General features: G+C 43.6%; 1 protein-coding gene across 1 annotated transcript in view; it reads left to right on the top strand.

Annotated features, from left to right (window-relative positions):
* The window catches only part of ITIH2 (inter-alpha-trypsin inhibitor heavy chain 2), a 33,680-nt gene extending 18,874 nt beyond the window's left edge, over positions 1–14,806 (top strand). The window contains exons 11-21 of the mRNA XM_053572953.1: positions 340–465; positions 2,267–2,448; positions 4,392–4,577; positions 4,817–4,956; positions 6,780–6,949; positions 9,090–9,224; positions 10,802–10,915; positions 11,369–11,567; positions 12,083–12,255; positions 12,868–12,979; positions 14,499–14,806. Of these exons, the coding sequence (XP_053428928.1) occupies positions 340–465; positions 2,267–2,448; positions 4,392–4,577; positions 4,817–4,956; positions 6,780–6,949; positions 9,090–9,224; positions 10,802–10,915; positions 11,369–11,567; positions 12,083–12,255; positions 12,868–12,979; positions 14,499–14,646 (1,685 nt within the window). The 3' untranslated portion in view covers positions 14,647–14,806. The remainder of the gene's footprint in view (positions 1–339; positions 466–2,266; positions 2,449–4,391; positions 4,578–4,816; positions 4,957–6,779; positions 6,950–9,089; positions 9,225–10,801; positions 10,916–11,368; positions 11,568–12,082; positions 12,256–12,867; positions 12,980–14,498) is intronic.
* The last annotated feature ends 7,709 nt before the right edge of the window (positions 14,807–22,515 follow it).

Raw genomic sequence — 22,515 nt, 5'->3', positions numbered from 1 at the left:
TAGTAGAGGGATTGCAGGATCCAGTGGCAGGTCAATTTTTAGATCCCTGAGTGTTCTCCGATAGAGACCTTAATTTGATGTTTAAATTGTACCTTGTTGTATGCTCCATGGTGTGGTGCTTTATAATGGCTAATTCCAAGGGGCTGGTTTACTTCAAAGTGAATAATTTCACTACCTTGAGAGGACCACCAGCCTGATCAGGATTGGTGTTTCTTAAAAAGCAGTCAAATAATTTTGGTGTGGAGTACATGATGTGTCAGTGATCACCAGGCAGATGAACTTGAGTCAGGGATGGGATCTTGTGTGTGTGGAAAGCAACGTGCGATGTTGCCTCAACAGGCACGAACATCAATGAGGCCCTCCTGCGGGCCATCTTCATTTTGAACGAAGCCAATAACCTGGGCTTGCTGGACCCCAACTCCGTGTCACTCATCATTCTGGTTTCGGATGGAGACCCGACAGTCGGCAAGTATCGCTTCAACTTTCTCCCAGCCAACATTTCCACTGTGGCCCCCTAGGGCGGTGGTGCTTAAAGTGGGAACTCCAAAGGTATTGGCCCAAGTCTCCAAAACGTTTTACACACACTTGATCTTAGCCAAAAGGCCGAGAAGCGATTCCAAAACATTTTAAACCCATGCTTCCCAAAGAGAGCTTCCTGCCCCTGAAGCCCTCACCCACTGAGACTAGTGATCAGCCCCTGCCAGCGGTGCCTAGGAATGTCCCCACGTCACCTGCACAGTCTGGGGACATTTGAGTTTGGATTTTCCTAATGTGTTGAGAGGATAGCTGATGCAGGCTGGAAGAGCGTTTTCATTTCCTCAATGTGAGCTGAGTGAAGAAGGTGTGTGGACATGGGGTTGAGGAGGGCTGGTCCCCTCTGGAGGCCACAGTGACATATCCCCTAGCATTCTGCACATTCCCCCCGGCAGCAGCTGGAGAGTGGACTGCTCTCTGCTACTGCCTTTAAGTGAATCGTTTTTCTGATGTGCAAACCAGCTTCGACATCTGCCCACTTCCGCGGTCTACTTCTAGTTTTACTTGTTTTGTTCGTGTCTTTATCCTGATGAATGTAAGTAATACAGAATGCTGGATTGTGTTGCCTGAGTGTGCTGTCATGTAGACAAGGACCGTGTCCAACTCGTGCCACAGCTGAAGGCAAAGAAAATAAATGAGGCAACAGGCACAAGGGCCCCCGGGGCGTTGGGAAGACCGGGGGCTGCTGGTGGTGACAGGAGACTGAGCCCTGGTTACACATTTGCTGCACACTCAGTGTTTCCCGTCAGCTCGGATTACTTTCAAAATTCAAATTTTGAATAGAAGTAGAAGGAAGAAATAGAAACATGCTATAAAAAAACTTAACTCTGTTTCTCCCTCGTGTCTCTCAACTGTCTGCTTGCTGTCCCCAGAGTCAGTTACTGATTACCAGTTTCTTGTGTATTTTTCCAGAGATAGTTCATGCACACCTGTGCTCTCTGTCTACACAGTTGCACGGATGTGTGTGTTTATCCACAGTGAAAATGCATCCACCCAGCACATACACACACCATTCATAAATGTCTCCTAGACACACCTATATGGACCTTGTTTCTTTCTCCTCTTAAAATGTGTCTTTGAGAATGTCAATGGAAACACACAAAGAATTGTTGTGTCCTTTTTAATAGCAGGTTGGTGTGTCACTGCTTGAATGGACCATAATTTATTTATTTTATTTCTTTTTTTTTTTTTTGAGACAGAGTCTCACTATATCACCCTCAGTAGAGTGCTGTAGCATCACAGCTCACAACAACCTCAAACTCTTTGGGCTTAAGCGATTCTCTGGCATCAGCCTCTCAAGTAGCTGGGACTACAGGCACCTGCCACAACACCCGGCTATTTTTTGTTGTAGTTGTCATTGTTGTTTAGATGGCCTGGGCCAGTTTCTAACCCGCCAGCCTCGATGTATGTGGCTGGTGCCGTCACCACTGTGCTACGGGTGCCAAGCTTAAATGGATCATAATTTCACCAACCTCCCTCACTGGTGTCCATTTGTTTCCGATATGTTGGTATTCCCAAATATTATCTCTAAGTACCAGTGTCCTACTTCATTTGCACCTGGATGGATGAGCGCATCTGCGAGAAAAAGTGCTCTAAGTTGGGTTACTGGGTCCAAGGGTGAGTGCATTTTAAATTTCGGCCAATTTTGGTAAACTGCCTTTCTTGGATTTTTTTCGAGAACATCGTAACATTGCTTCTTTATCCCTTTCCTTTCTGTCATCACCAACTTCAGGTGAACTAAAATTGTCAAAAATTCAGAAAAACGTGAAGCAGAGCATTCAAGACAACATCTCCTTGTTCAGTCTGGGGATGGGGTTTGATGTTGACTACGATTTTCTGAAGAGGCTATCTAACGAGAACCGTGGGATTGCTCAAAGGATTTATGGAAACCAGGACACATCCTCCCAGCTTAAGGTAACACTTTCTTCTGTCCTTTGCTTTTCTGTGCTCAAAATCGAGTAACTACCCATATCTCATGCTTAAAAGAAGGTGGCTGAATCAGACTCAGCATTATCATTCTTCCAGCCATCCTCGGTGATGAGAATCGGGAATTGTTGTACGTCCCCATTCACTCTCAGTGTATTTCTGCACTGACAGTGAGACACACTTCCCTTCGCCCTAAACAAAAAAATCCCCTGAGGCACCATCAAAGCTTCTTGTAGGGGGGCGCCTGTAGCTCAAGCAGCTAAGGTGCCAACCACATACACCAGAGCTGGCGGGTTCGAATCCAGCCCGGGCCTGCCAAACAATGAGAACTACAACCAAAAAATAGCCAGGTGTTGTGGCAGGCACCTGTAGTCCCAGCTACTTGAGAGGCTGAGGCAAAAGAATTGCTTAAGCCCAGGAATTTGAGGTTGCTGTGAGCTGTGACACTACAGCACTCCAGGACTATAGCTTGAGGCTCTGTCTCAAAAAAAAAAAAGAGCTTCTTGTAGCTTCTGGGTCCCCCCTGAGCACTTGGTCTCCATGTTATCATGTCTTTGGGGGGACCTCACCTAATGTGCATGATGCAATGGTACCTTTCAAAACTATTAAGAAATAAGTCTAATTGTGATGGATGTGATACTTAGTTCAATGTAAGCATTTCACATTGTGTATCAAAGCAGTACCCTGAACCCCATAAATGCATCAGTGTACACAGTTATGATTTAATAAAAAATAATTAATTAAAAAATAAATAAAGTACATTGTCATCTTGGACATCAATTTTTATCACGTAAAACAGATCAAACTATGGCCTGTAAATTTCCTTAAATATAAAAGACACAAATTACTTGTTTATTTTGAATAAATGGGCAAGAAAACAATTTAGGGAAAAAAGAACAAGCCTTCCCGCCTTTTGTCTGTGCCAGACACTCTTTAAACTTGGGGACGGGTAAGGGATAAGGTAATAATTTGAGGAATATCAACCCAGCTGATTTGTTTCAGGTAATTTGAGGGTACGAAAAATAAGGTTATAATGTTTGTACTTTTTAGGTAGAGTCTTATAATTGTGTTCAGCTCCCGAGAGGCGTGTCACACCCCTACCACTGTGCCCGTGAAGTGGGAGCACGTCCATCTCCTCCCTCCTCCCCACTCCCTGGTCAGCCGGCCCCCCCCCTTGAGCTGGTTTGAGTTTTTCTCTCATGTGGGTGTGTATTAGCTCATCTACTGGCTTCACATTAGAACTGAGCACACTGGATTCTTGCTCCTCCATCCTTGTGATACTTTACTAAGAATAATGTCTTCCACGTCCATCCAGGTTAATACAAAGGATGTAGAGTCTCCAACTTTTTTGATGGCTGAATAGTATTCCATGGTGTACATATACCACAGCTTGTGAATCCATTCCTGGGTTGGTGGGCATTTAGGCTGTTTCGTGATTGTAAATTGAGCTGTGATAAAAAAAAATCTAGTGCAAATGTCCTTATGATAAAATGATTTTTTTTTTCCTTCTGGGTAGATGCCTAGTAATGGGATTGTGGTTTCAAATGGGAGATGTAGTTTGAGTTCTTTGAGGATTCTCCATATTTCCATTTTAAAAGGTTGCATTAGTTTGCAGTCCCACCAGCTGATTTTTTTTTTTTATTATTATGAGTATGAGATTTTTGCACTGATCATAACAGAAAAGAAAAAAAAAAGTCTGGGCTCTTATATCCAGGGTCATATTCTTTACAAGTCTTCATCCTCTGTCTGTCTTAGCATTTTTTCTAGTAATTGTGAGAACTTTTCCTTGTCCCAGAGGTCCCATAAGAATAATTACGAGGTATCTGCTAAGCATCTGAAGAACCTAAGAGAAAAATACATCTACAAGATGGCAGGAAAATAATGATTTCTCTGTTCTTTTTTTTCTTTTTTTTTTTACTTATGAATTGTAGAAATTCTACAACCAGGTCTCTACTCCATTGCTCCGGAATGTTCAGTTCAACTATCCCCACCCGTCAGTCACAGATGTCACTCAAAACAGCTTCCCTAACTACTTTGGAGGGTCGGAGATTGTGGTGGCAGGAAAATTCGACCCTGAAAAGCTGAAGGAGATACAGAGCATTATCACTGCCACCTCGGTATGCTTCCTCTGTCCCCCATGGGGTGCCCTGGACACAGCCCTCTGCCTTCCCAAATCACATGTGCACCGTAAAAGCATGATGTGAAGGGGAGGACGGCAGACCACGTGTGCCTCTGGAGGTGTATACTCACACCCACCCCTCTCGTGTTCCTATCCATGTACAGCAAGTACCACACACGTGACTCGATTAACTCTCATTCTCTTCCCTGGTGTCTTTCCCCCAAACCTTGGGCCCAGGCCAACACGGAGTTAGTCTTGGAAACCCTGGCCCAGATGGATGACTTGGAGGATTTTCTGTCAAAAGACAAGCACGCAGACCCCGATTTCACCAGGAAGCTGTGGGCCTACCTCACCATCAACCAACTGCTCGCTGAGCGGTAAGCAGACCAGCGCGCACACACCATGGGGATTTGAGAGAGTGAACCATCTGCCTGGATCAGACACCAAAAGAGAGTTTAGAGCCGAGAAAGGCAGTGAGTGAAGACAGGTTTGGATTACTAACACCCCCCGGGTCCGACACTTCAGCTGAAGCGGGTTCTCTTCTTTCTTTTTTATTGAGCTATAACACAGGGTAAGGTGTGCAAAGTGCATTAATTTTCAGTGTACAGTTTAATGCATTTTTACATCACTCACCACCCAGATCCAGATAGAACCACGAGGGTTCCCTTATTGTCCTTCCTAGTCAATGCCCACCCCATCACTACCACCAGTGGACGTCGCTATGTCAACATCTGTCCTCATCGATTAGTTCTGCCGATTACCACAATTCACATCATCACACACCTGCATTCTTTTGTCTCTGCATTTTTTCTCTCACTGTGCCGTCTGTGAGATTCATCCACGTCACGTGCGTATCGGTGGATCATGCGCACTTACTCCTGAAAACAGGTTAGGGTCTAAAGAGAAATTCACAAATGACACGATTATGCTGTCCCCTAAGGAAGGCCTCCCCAAAGCTCACATATGTCACCTCCAGCTTCTCTGCCTGGCTGCATCTGTCTCTCCAACATGAAAACCGTATCAGTAGAGTAGCTGCACCAGGGACATGAAGATGGTTGATGAAGGATGCTCTGCCCAGCCTTACTCCACCTGCTAATAGTAGATCAGATTCTCTAGGACGATGGGACAGGAAGGTCTAAACTAGGTGGGGAAATGAAACATGGTTGTATAACTGGACTCTCAGGGAAAATCCCTACGGTCAATACGATTATAAAAAATACGAAAGGCCGTAAGCTGTGGCTTTGAAGTGAGAAATATCCCTGCCTGTCAGACAGAAGCATGCTGGGAGTATACACAGGCATAAAGCAAGTTGTTGCAGAAGTTAAATATTGATTTTTTTAAATTCCTATCAAAAGATTAGTGGTTGCCAGGGAGTGAGGGAGGGGGAGGGATGAACAGGTGGAGCCCAGAGCATCGTCAGGGCAGTGAATTTACTTGGTATGAGCCTCTAGCAGGGGTACCTGCTGTTATGGGTTTGTCTAGGAAATAAACACAAAGAGTGAGCCCGAATGCAAGCAAAGCGTGGACTCCGGGTGATTAAGAAGTGTCTGTAAAGGGTCGTCAGTTGTAACAAACAAGCCCCTCTGATGGGGGATGCATGGTGACGGGGGCAGGCTGTTCCCGGGGAGGTGGGGGGGTGGTGGTGGTGGCAGTACACAGGAAGCTTTGTGCCTTACCGTGAACCTAACACTGCTCTAACCAATAGTTTTGATTTTTTTTTAAACCCACGTGGCATGGTGGCTCACACCTATGATCCCAATACTCTGGGAGGTCAAGGCAGGAGGATCCCTTGAGCTCAGGAGTTCAAGACCAGCCTGAGCAAGGATGAGATCTGTCTCTACTAAAAATAGAAAAATTTGCTGGGCCCCTGTAGTTCCAGCTACTTGGGAAGCTGAGGTAGGAGGATGTCTTAAGTCCAGGAGCTTGAAGTTGCTGTGAGTTAGGCTGATACCACCTCACTCTAGCCTGGGGGACAGAGACTTTGTCTCCAAAACAAAAACCTACAGGACCGCATGGCTAGATGAAATACTATGCTAAGTTTCTTGAAGCCAGTTAGTTCTGTCTCCTGGTCACCTTGTGCCCCTCTGCCCCCTGGGCCCCAGGTAGGACACCAGAAGTGGGGATGCGGCAAAGGGGTACAGACTTGAGTTCTCCCTTAAATGCAGTGATGTTCTCTAACATCTCTGTTTCTTGGATACAGAAGCCTGGCTCCTACAGCTGCCACCAAAAGGAAGATTACAAAAACGATCCTGCAGATGTCTCTTGAACATCACATTGTGACCCCACTGACGGCGATGGTTATTGAGAATGAGGCGGGGGATGAGCGTATGCTGGCCGACTCTCCCCCGCAGGACCACTCCTGCTGCTCAGGTTGGTATGCTGCCCAGTGGGCATCCCAGGGCAGCTGTCACCTACCCCCGCCCACCTCTCGCCCCTAGTCCTGCAACCCTGAGTGCCCAACTTATTTCAAGTTCTTCCCGCCAACTTATTTCAAGCATCAATTATTGCTGTGGTCTTTAAACATTTTTGCTCTCATATCTTCCAAAGGAATTTTGAAAACCTCTGGATACACCCCCTGATATTTTTTTTAAATCAACGTTTAATTTTTTTTGCCTTCTTTAAATAATTGCAACAGATAAATTTGTGGAATATTGTATATATTGACCTTTTAAAATCAAGGTCAAAATAAAATAAATAAATATATATATATTTTTATTTGAGATAGAATCTCACTTTATCACCCTTGGTAGAGTGCTGTGGCATCTCAGCTCACAGCAACCTCAAACTCTTGGGCTTAAGAGATTCTCTTGCCTTAGCCCCCCAAGTAGCTGGGACTACAGGCACCTGCCACAATGCCCGGCTATTTTTTTGTTGTTGGTGGTGGTGCTGTTGTCATTGTTGTTTTAGCTGGCCCGGACCGGGTTTGAACATGCCAGCCTTGGTTTATATGGCCGGCACCCTACCCATTGAGCTACGGGTACCACCAATGTAATATATTTTTAATTACTGTTTAACCTGTCACTCTGCAAGAAAAATGCTTAGAAATTTAAATTTAATTTAAAAATTATGACCATAGGACTCTGAGTGATCAAAATTTTTTTCTGGATTGAGTTGTATTGAAATTGCTACTAATAGTCAAGTGATCAAAATAATATAAATTTATTACAAATTTTGATACATATAAGTACAATTTGGTTGGAAATGATCGCTTATTGAGAAAAATGTGGCTGAGTATTTTTTCATGTATGTGCCCATGGGTAAATATTATGTATGGATAGATTCAAAGAGAGAATATTCAGCATCAATTTCACTTCTAAAATATTTTTTATAGGCATGAATCCCAATAAACATTGTTAATAAAGATAAGCAGACAGAGCTGGAAAGAGCTTGTTTACTGTTACACTACTCACTTATCTGAACTCTTTTGAATTTATGTGCCAAAACTCACATACGGATTTGCATTCACAACATTTTGATCAGCTGACAACCCAAGCCCTTCTCCAGTTTTGTAGAAAGCAAAGAACTGGAAACCATCTGACTGGCAGAAAGATTTGTTACCTAGTCATTAGAATTGTTCTGTTTCTTTGATATTTAGGTGGTGCTTCAGCTCCTGGGAGACTGTGGGTGAGGACTGTGGGTGAAGGGAGGCCAGGGAAGAGCCCGGCTTCTGTCTGTAAATGAGGAGAAAGGGGTTTCCTTAGGAGAGGGTGTGTGCGGAAGCCGAGAATCTTAAAAATTGCCTTAAAATTGATCCCTATCTCTAAGTCCTGTACAAAGTTTCCAGGCAGTCTCCATAGTCGAGGTGAGAGACCTTTTCCTTTTCTTTCCTAGGGACTGGTTTGATGGAAACATATCCTTGAGAATGACCTTTATGCAATAGAGGGATCATTTTCCCCATTTTTAATTTTGGGCAAGGGTGTTGCCAAGTTTACCACATTTGCCCAGGCTTCAAGGAACTCTGACTAAAGATGTCCCGGTTACACCAGCCTGGAGCCTCACAGACAGATTGATGTAGGGGGTTTGTATGACCCAAATTAGGCTGATTTTGCTTTGCCTTTTTATCCAGTGAGTCTCTCTGTCTTTGAGAAACTAATGTGTGCCTGTTCCCCAGGGTTAAGGTCAGGGAACTGCTTTGGGAAATTAAATTGCTCCATGTTGTTTGGTGAGTGAGTAGAGAGAGATGCAGAGAGGTTGCCACTGTGACCTAGGGCTTCTCCTGGGCATTCGTTACCTCCGGCTAAGGCTGGGGCACTGGGCACTTCCCCAGCTCTGCACGGCAGCTCCCACTGCCACCCTGGCTCAGGGTCCAGACTCTGGAGAAAACCATATCACAGGTCCTCTTGGGCAATGCCAGAGGGAGCCAGAGAAGAGAACACTCTGGAATAAAAATATAGAAGAAACGCTTGCCGGATGGCCTCTGGGGACTGCGTAAAACAGATGCCTGCAACTCTGAGCAGTCTCAGGGGAAAGGCGAACCCGGAAACTAACGCACGCAGCTTCCTCTGCACAGGTGCCCTGTACTACGGCAGCAAAGTTCCCCCAGACCCAATCCCCGATTGGGCCAACGCTTCTCCAACACCAGTGGTTCCAATGCCCGTGGAAGGTCGGGTGCTGGAGTCAACGCCCCCACCACACGTGATGCGAGGTAGGCGGCTTTGACACTGCTTGCTCATCCCGGAGTTCCACCTCCATAATCCCAGGAGGCCACAACCTCTCACGGGAGAGAAAGACCCAGTTAAATTCAAGGAGGGGAGAGGGGAGAAGGGGTTGGGGAAGTTCCCACCCAACGGGTACAATGCTTGGGGATACGGAGTGAAACCCACTTCCCAAGTGAAAGCCACAACTATGGCTCGGACTTTGATCTTACAGAAGCAAACTGTGTAACCTAATTGTACGGATCTTCATATTACCCTGACATTTAACAAAAGAAAAGCTGGCTCCTTCTACCCCCTGGCGCAGCCTGCCGGGGTGCGAATCACCGGCCCATGCTCACTCCCACAGCCCGTTTGTTACCTGGCCCTGATTGTACCATTTACGTGGTTCTGTCTCACCTGGAGGTCATGTCTGCATCCTGCCCCGCAGGGCCACTCTGTGGAAGGTGCAGAACACGATGTATCTGGAGCTGCACCAAACGTTGCCAAAAGTACTGTGTTGCACCTAGTTTTTCTTTCCCCTTCACCAAATATTTGTGGAATGGTTAAATGGAAAATTTTTTAAAGAGCCCAGAAAGGATCAGCTGGATACTCCAGTTCAAGAAGACAGCAGTAATTTCTTGGGAACGGCTTGATTCTTCATTGCTATTAGAATTTATTACTATTACTCTATATGCCAACAATATTATGTTACTTTATTTTTCTACACCATATGGGGCTCCTTAAAAAGATATATCTCTGTCTGGGTGCCGTGGCACATGCCTATAATCCCAGCTCTATGGGAGGCCAAGGCGGGAGGATCACTCGAGCTCAGGAGTTTGAAACCAGCCTGAGCAAGAGTTAGACCCCATCTTTAATATAAATAGAAAAACTAGCCGAGCACGGTGGTGGTGGTGGTGGGCACCAGGAGTCCCAGCTACTCAGGAGGCTGAGGCAGGAAGATCCTTTGATCCCAGGAGTCTGAGATTACTGTGAGCTATGATGCCACAGTGCTCTACCCACGGCGACAGAGTGAGATTCTGTCTCAAAAACAAACAAACAAAAAATTCTATTTATCTCTTTATACAGGGTGTCTGTAAAGTTTGTGTGCAATTTAAAACTTATAACTATGTTAAATTACACACAAATCTGATGTGTATTATATATGTGGATATGGGTGTGTTTCTTATTACTCTGGCTTTCCTATTTTTTTTTTTTTTTTTTTTTTGCAGTTTTTGGCCAGAGCTGGGTTTGAACCCACCACCTCCACCATATGGGGCCGGCGCCCTACTCCTTGAGCCACATGCACCGCCCTACTCTGTCTTTTCTATTTCTTTATCTCTAGCATCTCTCTTAGTACAGGCATGAGAGCTACAGAATAAACATCCATAGTGTTTGTCGAATAAAATAAAGTTCTAATGGAGCCTCCCAGGGGAAAGGACGGTCTCCAGCGCCTGAAACAGAGCCTGGCATATAGTAGAAGCACAATACATATTTGTTCTGGTTAAATAAAAGGGGTTCTGGAACAAAATACCTATTCAAAATTGTAATATCTTCCTTTTTTCTGATTTTGTTTGTTTTCATTTTCCAGTTGAAAATGACCCACATTTCATCGTTTACTTACCAAAAAGCCAAAGTAATATTTGTTTCAATATTGACTCAGAACCTGGAAAAATCCTCAACCTGGTTTCTGATCCAGAATCAGGTAAAATAAAAAGAAATCATATTCAAATTAGGCAATTCGATCATTCTCACATTTTCTTGTCACTATCTGGGATGCCTTTCTTTCGCACCTTAATTGGAGATTTTTATTTTCCAACTTCTGATATTAGTAAGGATTATATTATACATACATTTTGAAGTATTTTGAACAATTATAGTTCAAAAGTATTTTGAACAATTATAGTTCAAAAGTATTTTGAACAATTATACCCCTTCTCAGCATGAACTGGCAGATATTATTTAATATAATTAATTTAAGTTCAGTGGTAAAACAAGAATCACAAGGAAAAAAGTTACATAAATCCTGAAGCAAAATAATAATTTTCCCATATCGTCAAATCTGAATTTTGTTGTCCACACATGCAAAAACCCCCCAAAAAACCAAAAAACAAAAACTTGTACACAAGAGAGAGAAAACCCTTTTTCTTTTCTGTAGGAATTTTAGTCAATGGTCAGCTTGTTGGTGCGAAGAAGCCAAATAATGGAAAACTAAGCACCTATTTTGGGAAACTGGGATTTTATTTCCAAAAGGAAGACACAAAAATAGAAATCAGCACGAAAGACGTCACCGTGAGCCACAGGTCCCGGACGTCTGTCTTGTCCTGGTCAGACACAGCGCACGTCGTCAACCAAAGGCAAGTATGATCCATCTGAATCTAGGCCTGTCCTTGACCAGTGATGGCATAAATCAATCCAGACACCAGTGACATCGACATAGAAACTTAAAAATCATTGTTCTAAATATGAGAAAACTGAGATTCAGAAAAACTGTGTTCCTGGAAGCAGGGTCAGTGGTTTTGGTCACTATCATGTGCCAGGGCCTCGTCCAGTGCCTGCCATTAGTAAGCACTCAGCGCATACGTGTTGGGTCCATGAGTGAGTCCACAGCTGACTCGACGTCAGACAAGGGCCTTGAACATTACAATTGTCCTCATGCGTAACATCTTCCCCATTAGCATCTGTTTACACACACACATACGTACTGAATTCTAGAGTTGGGAGTTAAAACAACATTCTACAGCAAACTCATTGTAAATAAAACTCTAAGAAAACTAGTGGGAGGGAAGAGTTCATACTCTGGGTGAGAAGAATGACTTTCTAGAAAAGTCTGTTTTGGGTTTGATTAATTCCATCTGGACTTCCATGCCAGCGTGCTTATCTCCATGAAGAAGGAAAACGCTGTGACCATCACCCTGGATAAAGGAATGTCCTTCTCTGTTTTACTTCATCGCGTTTGGAAGAAGCATCCGATTAATGTGGACTTTCTGGGCATCTATATCCCCCCCACCAACAATTTTTCACCTGAAGTACACGGGCTAATCGGTAAGATGCCGACCGTCCAGCTGGGGTGGGGCCACACTGGGTCCTTATCAACTTACAGAACAGCGGGTAGAAGTTGGGGAGTGGCGGGTGCAAACCCAGGGGCACAGAGGCCCTGCGCAGCAGTGCAGGGGAGTCAGGAATGAAGCCATCCCAGGCAGGGCTTTCAGCATCACAAACTGGGCACGTTATGACAAGGGACTTAAAGTAAGTTTTATGGTAAAGACTTTTTCTAACTGAAGAGTAGTGAACTGGTTTAGGAAGTCTGTGATAACTGTCCCCAGGATTTTAAGAAGTTGCACCCCAAATGCACCCCAAATGAAACAATACACAAGGTTCCCTACTTGAGCTGTGCCCTCAAGTGCCAACGTCACCCACCTGCCGTCAGGGCGGTCAATTTACTAATGGTTCAGTGGAGGAACCTTGCGTGCAAAATGATTTTGAGCAGGGGAAGAGCAAATCACCGCTTCTTTTCCCTCTCAACTGGTCTCTGTCCACTTGTCTTTGTACCCTAGACATTCAGCAGGGAGGACCAAGATGCAGTTGGCCGGATGACAAGCCTGTCTTTTTATTCTGCGTCAGATATAAACAGATGTCTGGGTTCTGTTTTGCTAGGCCAGTTCATGCAGGAGCCCAAGATACACATCTTCAATGAGAGACCAGGGAAGGATCCCCAGAAGCCGGAGGCCAGCATGGAGGTGAAAGGGCAGACGCTGACCGTCAGCAGGTGGGTCTCGGGTGCACCACACAGGGCCCCTGTTAGAATCGGACCCCCACCTCCAAATAGAAGGGCAGGAAAAGATGCTGCAAGCCCCCCCCCCGGCCCCACATCAAACTAAACAACTCGTTAGGAAGAGACACTTACAGCAGTCCGCCTTAAATGCAAATAATAACCAGACCTATGGTCTTGTAATGTCAAGATTAACCTATTGTTCTCATTTTTCTACATCAGAAGCCTAAGTTCACAAGTGGGATAACTGACAAAGCTGATCAAAAGAGAGCATCTTAGAAATACCCACCCGGCGCCACCGTGCTGGAGAATGAATGGACGTTTTTATTCAGGGGCCAGGGCCTTTTTGAGTGTGGATCTTCTGACTGCTTTTTTGGTGGCTTTTTCTTACACAAACCAGACCCGTGTGCTTCATTTGAAGTGAGAACTTAAGACACTCATGAAGCGTTCTGAGTGTAAAATTCTTATAAATCTTTGTTTTCTCGAGTCCTTTACAGTTACCTCACCCATGCCTAATTTGATACCATTTTAAAGCATTTTTTGCCTTGTTAGAGTTTTTGCGAAGCAGCCTACTTTGCTTTACTAGAAGTGACTCTAGGCTTCCTTATACTTAACCACAACATTATGATGATAATTAAACCTTAAAACCGCAGTACTAGGCACCACCGCAAAAGTAGATTCGGGAGGGAACAAGGTGCGTTCTCAGTGAGGCTGCCACTTGGCTGGGATCGGTTTGCTAGAGAGCGGTAAGTTCTTAATGCCAGTGGCACCTTTGACAGAAGAAAAAGTGAGCAGAACTTAAGCATGCTCATCAGAAGTCATCTGTAGCTGGTAAAAGGGCATTTTCTCTACTCTAATGACATAAAGTAAATGCTGACTCTCAACCGCATCTTCTCCAAGCACAGGATGGTGGTAGCTAAGAGTGAGTTGATCTGGGGGTTGTATAGTCACATACACTTAAGGCTCGTTAGCAAACCTTGTCACATCACTGGTTTCTTTGTCCTTCACGTGGAGGGCATGAATACGCTCAGAACGGCTGGCACCACCTTTAAATATAACACTTGTCCATTAAGTGAAGTTAGGAGGCGTCTCACATTCCTTCTTCAGGTAAATGTGAGGCTGGCCTACAACACTCGGGAGTTCTGTTCTTACCTTCTTTCCATGTGAGTTAATTTCTTGCTCTTTACCTTGCTGGAAAAGTCCACCTGGGTCAACCTCTATTAGGGTTATTTGAATTAGCTATGGGTGCAAAGTTTATTCTCTGTCCTTCCAACACCAAGTCCCAGGTTCTGACATTCCTTATGTCTTGGGGAGGAGGGAGAAGTGGGAGGAGGACAGATAGGGTGATAGAGAAGGGCACAGAGAACGAGTGGGAAAAGAAGACTTCTCGTGCCTGCCCAGCCATGCTGTGGCCTGTCCCCTAACCTTGCCCATGGTCCCCCTGGCAGGGGCTTACAGAAAGATTGCACCTGGGCCATGGTCTGTCCCCTAACCTTGCCCATGGTCTCCCTTGCAGGGGCCTACAGAAAGACTACAGGACAGACATAGTGTTTGGAACAGACGTCCCCTGCTGGTTTGTGCACAACAATGGAAAAGGCTTCATCGACGGGCGTTACACAGACTACTTTGTGCCTCAGCTCTACAGCTTTCTCAAGAGGCCTTAAAGGTTTACAGAGTTTTTGGAAATTATATGTATAAATACACATTTTTTTCCATGCTGCCTTTGCACATATTCTTCAGTTTGAATAATTAAAGACAACCAGATATTATAGTGGTTTATAAAGCCTATAAACCTATCTGAAAAAATAAATGTTTTACAATGAAGTTTTAGGATTTTGTTGTGTTTTCCAATACTGAGGTGTGTTAATCAAGCAGGCATCTGGACAGAGCCCTGGATTTAGCATTTGCTCCGGTCAAGTTTTGTTATCGTTGAAAGTTAGGTTGTCAACTTTGCAGAATAAGTACATTTTTAGTGTTAATTATATGGGAAGTTCAATGATAAGAAGTTATTTGGTGAGTGTGGACTATAAATGGGGGAATTTGCTTGATCTTAGTTGCTTTATTGAGATTTATCTTAAAACCCTGTGGCTGGTTGTAGGGTTAGAGGTAAGTTTAGCCAGCACAGCTGCAAAGGTGCCCAGGATGGCCCAATATGCTGAGCCAAGATTGTTCCCAGTGTTGGCCCTGAGACCCTTTTTGGTTGAGGCCTAGATCAGCCATACTTTAAGGCTTGGATTAGCCATACTTTTCTAGAAAAACAGAAGCAGAGGATTAATTATAAACATTGGCTCACGTGATTACAGAGGCTAGTAAGTCCAAACTCTGTAGGGTAGGCTGAAGGTCCAGGAGACCCAGGAAGAGCCGGTGTTGCTGCTGAGAAGCCAGAAAGGAGACATCCCTCAGGGGAGAGAGGAGTCCCACTGGAGAAGTCCCTCTCCCCTGGGGGAGGGGAGTCCCACCAGAGAGGTCCATCTTCCTTGGAGGAAGGGAGTTCCTTGGAGATGTCCCTCTCCCCTGGGGAACGGGAGTCCCACCGGAGATGTCCCTCTCACCTGGGGCAAGGGAGTCCTACCAGAGATGTCCCTCTCCCCTGGGGGAAGGATGTTCACTGGAAATGTCCCTCTCTCCTGGGGGAAGTGAGGGAATCCCACCAGAGAGGTCCCTCTCCCCTGGGACAGGGGAGTCCCACTGGAGAAGTCCCTCTCACCTGGGGCAAGGGAGTCCTACCAGAGATGTCCCTCTCCCCTGGGGGAAGGATGTTCACTGGAAATGTCCCTCTCCCCTGGGGGAAGGGAGGGAGTCCCACGGGAGAAGTCCCTCTCACCTGGAGCAAGGAAGTCCCACCAGAGAGGTCCCTCTCACCTGGGGATGTCAGCCTCTTTGTTCTATTCAGGCCTTTGGCTGATTGGACCCAGCCAATCACATTAGGGAGGGCATCTGCTTTTCTTTTTTTTTTAAATTTTTTTTTTATTTTTAATTTCTGTGTGCTTGTTCATTCTTCTTTGTTCTAAGTACTCCTTTTTTGTTGATTTTCTTCTTTCTCCTGCAGTGCTGGCTATTTTTGATGTTGTTGGTAGAGCCGGGGTCTTACTCTGGCTGACTGCTGCTCATATGGGTTGTGAACCTCTGAGCTCAGGCAATCCACCAGCCTCGGCCTCCCACAGTGCTGGGACTACAGGTGTGAGCCACCACGCCCGGCCGGCATCTGCTTTTCTTAACCCCACCAATCCAAAATGTTACCCTCAACCCAAAACACCCACACAGAAACATCCAGAATAATGTTCGACCAACTATTTGGGCAGCTGTAGCCCAGTCAAGTTGACACATTAACAATTAACCGTCACAAGGTCTTTGTTAGTTAACCTCATTGTGTTCACATAACTGTTCTCCAAATAAAATACAACACAATTGGGTAGGGGTCTGTTTATCAAATAACCACCACATATCAGCCCTGCTTCCCTGATCATATCCCAAGAGGACCTTGGAGTTGTAGTTGTTCCCAAATTCTGCACATATTTAAACTTGTGCAGCATACTGCCCTGGATGGCTAATTATGCAATGTTAACGTTACTAAGTGAATTTTGAGAGAATTATAGTTCCAAATTCTCTGAACACCCCCTGTTAAGTTTCACACAAATTTAACATACCTTGACCAGAGCCTTTCTTTGTTCTTCAAGCAGAACTTTTATTTTGTTTATATTCAAACAATTCCTGTAAGTAATACCACTTAGATTTTAAACCTTATATCAGACTTTATTTCTTTAAAAAATCTATTCCTAAAATGAACATATTTTCAAAGGCCAAATTGCTAAAATTGTGTTTAAAAAAACACATTTTATAGGTACTTTTTAATGAAACTCTCCATAATTTCCAGAAATCAATTTTCATTTTAGAAAGTAGACAAAACTCCCGTTTGATATATCCAACTTATATTTGATAAGGCAAGTGCCTTTAGACCTAATTGTAAAATGTTATAGAAATGTATTTATTTCTATTATCTAAAGATAACCTCAGTGCTGAAGAGGTAAATAGTGCTACCTTTAAGCTGTATTTTTCTATTAAAAATGGATATTTATTGAAGTTTTTAAAATCCTATAACTTTTTCCATTTTCCAGTCAAAAATACTAATCTTATACTACAAATATTCAACCACAAGCTTCAAAAGTAGGATCTTATAATTAATTTTTACTTGGTAAAAATCTTGAATTTAAAACTCCTACCTGCAAATACGTTTAGTTTGATCTCTAGTATTTTAGGTGTGTACAATGGTTCAAAAGTAATAAAGTAAATCTTGGGGTATATAATTATATGCAGAATATTCGGTAAGAGTCCTATTAAAATGAATTAGATTTTAGATTTAAAATCAGATCCATACATATAATTCGAATTATCAAAATTTCTATTAAGCCAGGCACACTTGGCTCAACCCTCTAATTCCAGCACTCTGGGAGGCTGAAGCTGGAGGATCGCTTGAGCTCAGGAGTTCGAGACCAGCTGAGCCAGAGATAGACCTCATCTCTAAAAATAGCTGGGGGTTGTGGTGGGCACCTGTAGTCCCAGCTACTCGGGAGGCTGAGGCAAGAGGTTCACTTGAGCCCAGGAGTTTGAGGTTGCTGTAACCTAGACGACACAGCTCTCTCCCAAGGGTGACAGGTGAGATTCTATCTCAAAAAATAAATAAATAAATAAATAAATAAGTAGAAAAATTAGCCAGGCATGTGGCATGTACATGTAGTTCTAGCTACTCAGGAAGTTTGAATCCGGAGTTTGAGGTTGCTGCGAGTTATGACAATGCCATGGAACTCTAGCCTAGGCAACAGAGTGAGACTCAGTCTCAAAAAAAAAAAACTTTTATTAATAGTTGGTGTTTAGAAATTTATTGCCTATAACGCTAATCTTATTGAGACCAGAAATCTTATTGAGAGCAGAAATCTTGAGACCAGAAATCTGCCTCCTTTATATAATTAATACTGAATTATAAATCAATTTTTTCAAACACCAAATAAACAATAGTTGGAAAGAAACAACTCTTGTACTGTCTTCCTCCTGATTAGTTTCTATTTACTCCTTCACTGATCAACATAGTGTCATTGCACCTGTTTATGAACACGGCATCTCTATGCTGGATAATGATCCAGTCGGGCCACTGCCTCACACATTTATTATTCCCCTGTGCTGAGAACATTCAAAAGCCTCTCTTCTAGCTACTTGGTTACACGATCTCACCTCTAGATGAGTTTCTAAAGGTGTTATGCCTTTCAGCAATGAGGGCGAGCAGCTTGACAACCTCCTACATCATGTCTGTTCATTCTGTGGGGCACCTTGCCACTGACTGGTGGGGGATCAATGCTACGTTCTACACAGAACACTGGCATTCAGTTTAAATCTCAGCTGGCGCATTAGAAGGCTGCTATTTGTGAGATGATATATTGATCATCTTCGGGACTTAAGTAGTAACCTATGTTCGTACTTTTCCTAAGTATCAGTCTGCTGCATCGATGCCATTAAACCAATGAAATCGATGTATCTTATTGTCAAGAAAACATGGGCCTACGAGAAAAAACAGACTCCTGGCTCACATCATACCTGGGTGGCAAGTTTATGTTTACTTTTAAATTACTGAAAATTAAATAAGTTTTCTTGGAGTTGGAAACCATCAATCTAAAGAAATAAGTAACTGAACAGAATTTAGAAGCATCTCGTTTCATGTTTAGAAGAATGACCTATGAATCAGAAGTTACTAGAATCTACTGACATGCAGTGTTATGCAAATCACTCTGCATGCTTTGAAGGGTCACTAATGCCATCAAGGGGCATTTTGTCTTCAGTCTTATCCTGACTGAGGGAGAGATGTGATCCAGTAACATCAAAGTAAAATTTAGCTGGCGAGCTGGATGGATATATATATAGATGTTTATATGCTGTATGAACTTAGTATTTTCTTTTCTTGACTTTTCACATTGGACAAGTCTATTTCAGACTTTTTTTGAAATATCCATGTAAGAGAAAGAAAAATCAAGGATGCTTCCCTTTAATGGTGTGAATATTCAATTATCCAGTTAACATTTCTGGGGCCACTTGAGTCAACCTAATGGCTAATTTACAGTCCAATCTCCTTCGTACCCTAATTCTGAGATTCAGAGCAGGTCCTGAAGGATAGACTGGGATCAGTTACCAGTGTCTTAGGCCCAGCAGGGTCAGGTCAGAATTTCAATGAACGGCTCCAGATCATCAAGTTTCTCCTACTGGCCTATCATGTCGGGGATTATCATTGAACACTGTCACTTCCATGCGACATGCCCCTTGGGTCTACACCTGTTTCTGATTCCTATTTTCAGCACCTAAAATAGGAGCTTACATACCAAAGACACTCAGTAGTTGCTGAATGAATTTGACTCACTCATGTTAGCAAAACCTAACAGGCAATTGGAAGCAGATGCCAGAAGACAAAGGAAAAATCAGCAAATAAAGCAATGAGATTCAATGGCATTCTGATGAAGAAAACTCAGGGGATCTGGTCTCTGAGGATAGCAATGCAAACAAGTTAATATGACCATCTGCAGATTGATGAGGACAAGTCATAGACCGGGAGAAAATATTTGCAAAAGACATGTATGGTAAAGGACAGTTATCCAAATATTACAAAGGACGCTTAAAAACTCAACAATAAGAAAATGAGTACCCAATTAAAAAAATGGGCAGAAGATCTGAAAAGAAACCTCACCAAAGAACATCCACAGTGGGAAATAAACACATAAGATGCTCCATGTCACAGGTCATCAGGGAAATGGGAATCAGAAGAATGAGATACCAGCACACATCTATTAGAAGGGTCCCAGTCGGGGCACTGACGCCACCAAACGCTGGTGAGGATGTGGAGCAACAGGAATGCTTGCTCATTCCTGGTGAGGACGCTAAATGGTGCAGCTACTTTAGAAGGGAATTTGGTGGTTTCTTGCAAAACTAAACATACTCTACCCATAGGACCCAGCAATTGTATTCCTTGGTATACAAATTAGTTGAAAACTTGTTGAAAACCTGCTCACATGTTTATGAGGCAGCTTTATTCACAATTTCCAAAACTTGGAAGCAAGTAAGATATCCTCTGGTAGATGAATGTAAGAATAAACTGTGTTACACTCGGAATATTAGTCAGTGCTAAGGAGAGCTGCGCTATCAAACCATGAACAAAAACACGTGAAAGTAAATCTGAAAGCTAGATCATAGGAAAAGGCAAAACTATGGAGGTAGTAAAAAGACCAGTAGCTGCTAAGGGACTGGAGGAAGGAAGGGGGAAAAGGGAGTGCAAGGATCTTCCAGGACAGTGAAACTACTCTGTACGATACCTTAATACCTGCAGAAAATGCTCTAAAAAGTGTATGTTTTAAAAAAGAACAGCTTAGGATGCTTCAGAAGTACAAGTCACCGTAAGACCTGATTTGTGTCTACAGTCATTTCACTTAACTGCTATTGGGGTCTATGGAGTTTAGAGGGAAACAAATGCTCCAAAGTCTAGACTCATATTTTTATGCTTCAGGTATGTTTTATGTAATTTAACCTCCAGTGTGCTACTTTATTTTATTCTGAGATAATTTCAGGAAGATGTTAAAGAAAAGAATTAAATGTGGGAGCAGACACGAAACATTTCTTTCTCCAAAGAAGACCAGTGATGTGATTCTAAAGTTACAGATTTGGGGGAGCACATAGAATCTGCCAGGCTTTACTCGTCACACTTTCGTTATTCTCATGGAGATTCTTCAGGCCAGGTTTCCCCGAGGCCAGGACCAACCGGTTGGCTGTATCTCAACATCACCAGTTACTGAATACCTGCTGTGTCCGGGTTTACAGCTGATGCTTGGCGTGCACTTCCTGTAGTCCTCACATCAAGCCTGCAGGGACATGTCCTTTTTGACACCTTATACGTTAAAACCCTGCAATTCAAGAGCATTGATGATCTAAAGGTTATGTAGCTAGTGCACAGAACTACCAGAATTTGAAGACCGCCCAACGGCAAAATCTAGTTGCTTTCTATACTGCATTGTCAAGTCATTTCGTGAAAACCCTAATTCATCTCTGAAGCCCATTTTCTGTAAAGCTGGTGACATCCTATTAGTATTTCTTAAACTCCCTCTTATGTTTCTGATGTCAGCCTATATTATCAGCACCTCCCGAGTCAGGCCAAGAGAGATGGGGGTGGGAGGCATGACACAGGACCCAGATCTGGCCCAGTGGCATATTCCCATCCTCATGTTTGGAGTCATCTGTCCACAGTGAGCCTCAGCCTTCAGTTTGAGCTGTGTCAGAGCATAAACCTTGTGTGCCTGACAGTGGAGCCAGCACAGAAAGCTGGAGACAGAGAGAAACCAGCCCTGAGACACTGTCCACACTGGGGCCCCACTGCCCTGAAGCCAGTGTCTGCCCCTTCTCAGTTACACAAACCAGAACAGCCCTTCTGCTTCCCTTTGGCATGAGCAAGTGTGAGGCGGCCTTTGCATCTTAAAATAACAGCAGCTTCCCTTATTTAAAACTGTGTAGTTCAACATTGCTGGTGGGATTGCAAAATGGTGTAGCCACTTTGGAAAATGGTTTGGTAGAAATGAAAGATACGTTTGCACAAAATCTTGTACATGGATCTTCACTGTAGCATTATCTACAAAAGCCAGGAAGTAGAAAATACCCAATGTTTATCAACTGATGAACAAAACCCCAAAATGTAACACATCCATACAATGGAATATTTAGGAGTAAAAATAAAGGAAGCACTCCTACAAGCTACAACATGGGTGAACCCTGGGAACATCACGCTAAGTGACTCCTACAAGCTACAACACAAGTGAACCCTGGGAACATCACGCTAAGTGACTCCTACAAGCTACAACATGGGTGAACCCTGGGAATATCATGCTAAGTGACTCCTACAAGCTACAACATGGGTGAACTGTGGGAACATCACGCTAAGTGACTCCTACAAGCTACAACACGGGTGAACCCTGGGAATATCATGCTAAGTGACTCCTACAAGCTACAACATGGGTGAACTGTAGGAACATCACGCTAAGTGACTCCTACAAGCTACAACACGGGTGAACCGTGGGAACATCATGCTAAGTGTGAGGAGCTGGTTTATGAAAAACCCCACACTGCAAGATTCCACTGATACGAAACGTCCAGAACAGGCAAGTCCATAAAGACAGAATAGATTAGCAGCTGCCTGCAGCCAGGCAGAGGGGGAGAGGAACTGGCTGTGTGCGGGGCTTTATTCCGGAATGCTGAAAACCTACAATTAGATAGTGGTGACAGTTACACAACTCTGCAAATGTACGTACTAAAGCCACTGACCTGCACCCCTGATATGACCTGTACGGTGTAGGAATGACATCACCATACAGCTGCTACTATGTTTACAGTTTGATGTTTTAAAATTTAATTACATTTATAGTTCAACTTTACCACTCCACTACTGAAAATATAGTGTGTAGGAAAGATTTCCTCCAACTATATGATTCTGAATTGTTTTATATAAAACACTGTAC

The sequence above is a fragment of the Nycticebus coucang genome, chromosome 20 (genome assembly GCF_027406575.1).
Source record: "Nycticebus coucang isolate mNycCou1 chromosome 20, mNycCou1.pri, whole genome shotgun sequence".
Taxonomy (NCBI): Eukaryota; Metazoa; Chordata; class Mammalia; order Primates; family Lorisidae; genus Nycticebus; species Nycticebus coucang.
This window is presented reverse-complemented; position numbering and strand designations above follow the sequence as displayed.